Consider the following 2,868-nt stretch of genomic DNA (forward strand, 5'->3'; position numbering starts at 1 on the left):
TTTTTTTTCTTTTTCTTACTTTATTGCACTGGCTCAGTCTTCCAGTTAATGTTAAATAGAAATGGTGATAGCAGGACATCTTTGTCTCATTCTTGATCTCTAGGGTAAAAGTTTTCAATAAGTCATTTCTAAATATGATGTTTATTTATGGACTTTTGAAGATAATCATCAGAATAAGATTTTTTGTTTTCCACGAACTGATATTGAATCTTATCAAATTATTTTCCTGTATTTATTGAAGTGGTCATATGATTTCTGAATATCTTTTGTGTATAAAATAATCTCTCTAGCATCTTGCTTGTGTAATGATGAAGCATCTATCACTACATAGTGACATATATAAGAAAATTTGGAGTATGCCAGTTTTGTCATTTTTTAAATGTATCTAAAGCATTCTTGAAATTTCAGGTCTGATTAAATGCATAACAAACACCTATCTCTGTTTCATAGATTCAAACAGCTAAGTTCCAGAGTTGGGATTCTGCTGAGATGTGTGTTATTATCTTGTAGGGAAACAGGCTGCGTTAGATCCGTTCATATTGCTGAACCTCCTGCCAAACTCAACTGACAAGTATTACACTTACAATGGCTCACTGACGTCTCCTCCCTGTACGGACACTGTTGACTGGATTGTTTTTAAAGATACAGTGAGCATCTCTGAAAGCCAGGTAATTTTGGAAATTCAAAACAATGAAGTAATTTGAAGAAATCTAAAAAGAACGATTTTTCTAAATTTTACTACGGGATATCTGTTTTTAATTAAAGCATTAATTGATGGCCTTGGAAGTAGATATGTTATATGTTAAATTATCTTCTTTTCAGTTGGCTGTTTTTTGTGATGTTCTTACAATACAACAGTCTGGTTACGTCATGCTGATGGACTACTTACAAAATAATTTTCGAGACCAACAGTACAAGTTTTCCAGGCAGGTGTTTTCCTCATATACTGGAAAAGAAGAGATTCATGAAGCAGGTATGTATTAAAATAGAATTTTTCTACAACCCTCCCAGATTCAGTGTTGAAGGAGATCATTGGAATATAATAGAAAACATGCAAGACATAGATTGTTAGAAATATTTTGATTATTAGCTTTGTAGCTTTAGATAAACTAGTTAGCTTCTCTGAATCTTAGTTACCACAGTCAAAAAATGGCAATTAAAAAAATCCGTTCTTCCCACATGAATAACCCCATCTTTGCAGATGAGAAACACTGAGATTCAGTAAGAAAAGTGATTTTTCTGAAATACGCAGTAATAGATGGCAAAGCCACATACACACCTCCAAATTCACTTTTGACATTTGCTTGTGCTGCGAGCTATACAAAGAAATGAATAACGGACTGAGGTGTTCAGAGCTCAGGGAGATCATATCTGGTTGGGGTGATCAAGGAACCTCAGTGAGAGAACCACATTCAAGCTGAGTCTTGACATGTGATTTGAGTTATAAAGTGTTCACGTTTGTATTGGCAGCTCCCAGAGAAGAGCTAGTGCCTAGTAGGGATTGTAAGCAAATGTACTAAATTATTAAGGAATAAAAAGTAAGTCTCTTTTTCAGTTGCCTTCTTTGGGGGCAAAGAAATTTGTCCTTAGCCGGCAATGGAGAGGATGCAGGGGGAACATCTCTGCAGCACCTTCTGTGTCTCTGAAGCTGACACAGCTGTCAGAAGCCTTTGAAAGTGCCCAAAGGACACAATCAGTTACATCTACTGATTTGTCCTTTTCTTTTTTACTGGTTCATGAAGGAAATAGTTGAAGTGGCCTTTGATTTGGGGACTTAAAACCTTTCCAAGTACATGATCTTCTTTGATCTCAGCCCTGCAATGGATTTTTGGCCATGTATAATATCAATTTAACATCATCTCTTTTTGAAGATTAAACATTAAGACAGCATGTTTTTATTGTTTTAATGTGATATTCATGAAAATTGTTCATTCTTTAACAACAGCAGCAAAAAAAAAAAAAAACAGCACAAGACAGCTGTGATGAATAGCTGCATTTAATTTGATGTTAAGTTTCAAATTAAATTGCCCCCAAAGTGAGGAAATTTAATTATATTTCTCCCGGCAGTACTAAATACTATAACATCCTGTCTAATAAATAATAGGCAATTGATTAGAAAAAAGAAACTGGATTTAACCATCTCTTTTTCTAAATTACAAATGATCAAATAACGGATTAAATAAATATGATTCTTTCTTGTCATTTATATTTTATTGAAACATTTCCAAAGCATTTGTCTTAGCCTGATAGATCCTGTCTAGTACTTACTAGTCTTAGAGCTTACTCCTCCCCAACTAACTTACTTGTCTCGTACTGAACTCTGTCAGGTCCCCTGAAGAGGGCCAACCGCATTCTCCCAGTTTGCATTTCAATGTGCTGTTTCCTCGCTGTGGCATGTTCTTCTCTGCTGTCTTCACTTGCTTATCTCCTCCTTATTCTTCAAGACTCAAGTAGACCATTGCATCCACTGGGGTGCCAGCTCCCACTCTACCTCCATCCCCACCAAGTCTGGCTCTGGTCCAGGCGCAGAACTGCGCACTCATCTAGGCCCTGTACCCATAGAGTATGAGATAAATAATGCTCATTTGGCATTGTGTGATGTGCTGGGGTGCTCCTAATGTTCTGTGCATCCAAACTTCATAGCAGTTGTTATCAAATGATAATTGTCTATTTGTCTCCCCACCTGACGCTGAGCCCCATGACTGAAGTAACTAAGTTTTTTGCTGCTTCACCTCTATTGCTGAGCTAAAATGAAGTTCTCATTCACTAAATATTCACCAAATGACTGAAAGAATCTATTTCCATATAATACAAATATAGCAGGTTATACTTAGTGGCTGCCTCTTGCACCATTTAATGTGTAAACCC

The 2,868-nt window shown here is 36.2% G+C and overlaps 1 protein-coding gene across 1 annotated transcript in view; it reads left to right on the forward strand.

Annotated features, from left to right (window-relative positions):
• PTPRZ1 (protein tyrosine phosphatase, receptor type Z1) overlaps positions 1-2,868 on the forward strand; it is a 116,490-nt gene that overhangs the window by 67,555 nt on the left and 46,067 nt on the right. Inside the window, exons 8-9 of the mRNA XM_023528945.1 lie at positions 511-668; positions 823-973. Of these exons, the coding sequence (XP_023384713.1) occupies positions 511-668; positions 823-973 (309 nt within the window). The remainder of the gene's footprint in view (positions 1-510; positions 669-822; positions 974-2,868) is intronic.

The sequence above is a fragment of the Pteropus vampyrus genome, unplaced genomic scaffold, assembly GCF_000151845.1.
Source record: "Pteropus vampyrus isolate Shadow unplaced genomic scaffold, Pvam_2.0 Scaffold33, whole genome shotgun sequence".
NCBI classification, from domain to species: Eukaryota; Metazoa; Chordata; class Mammalia; order Chiroptera; family Pteropodidae; genus Pteropus; species Pteropus vampyrus.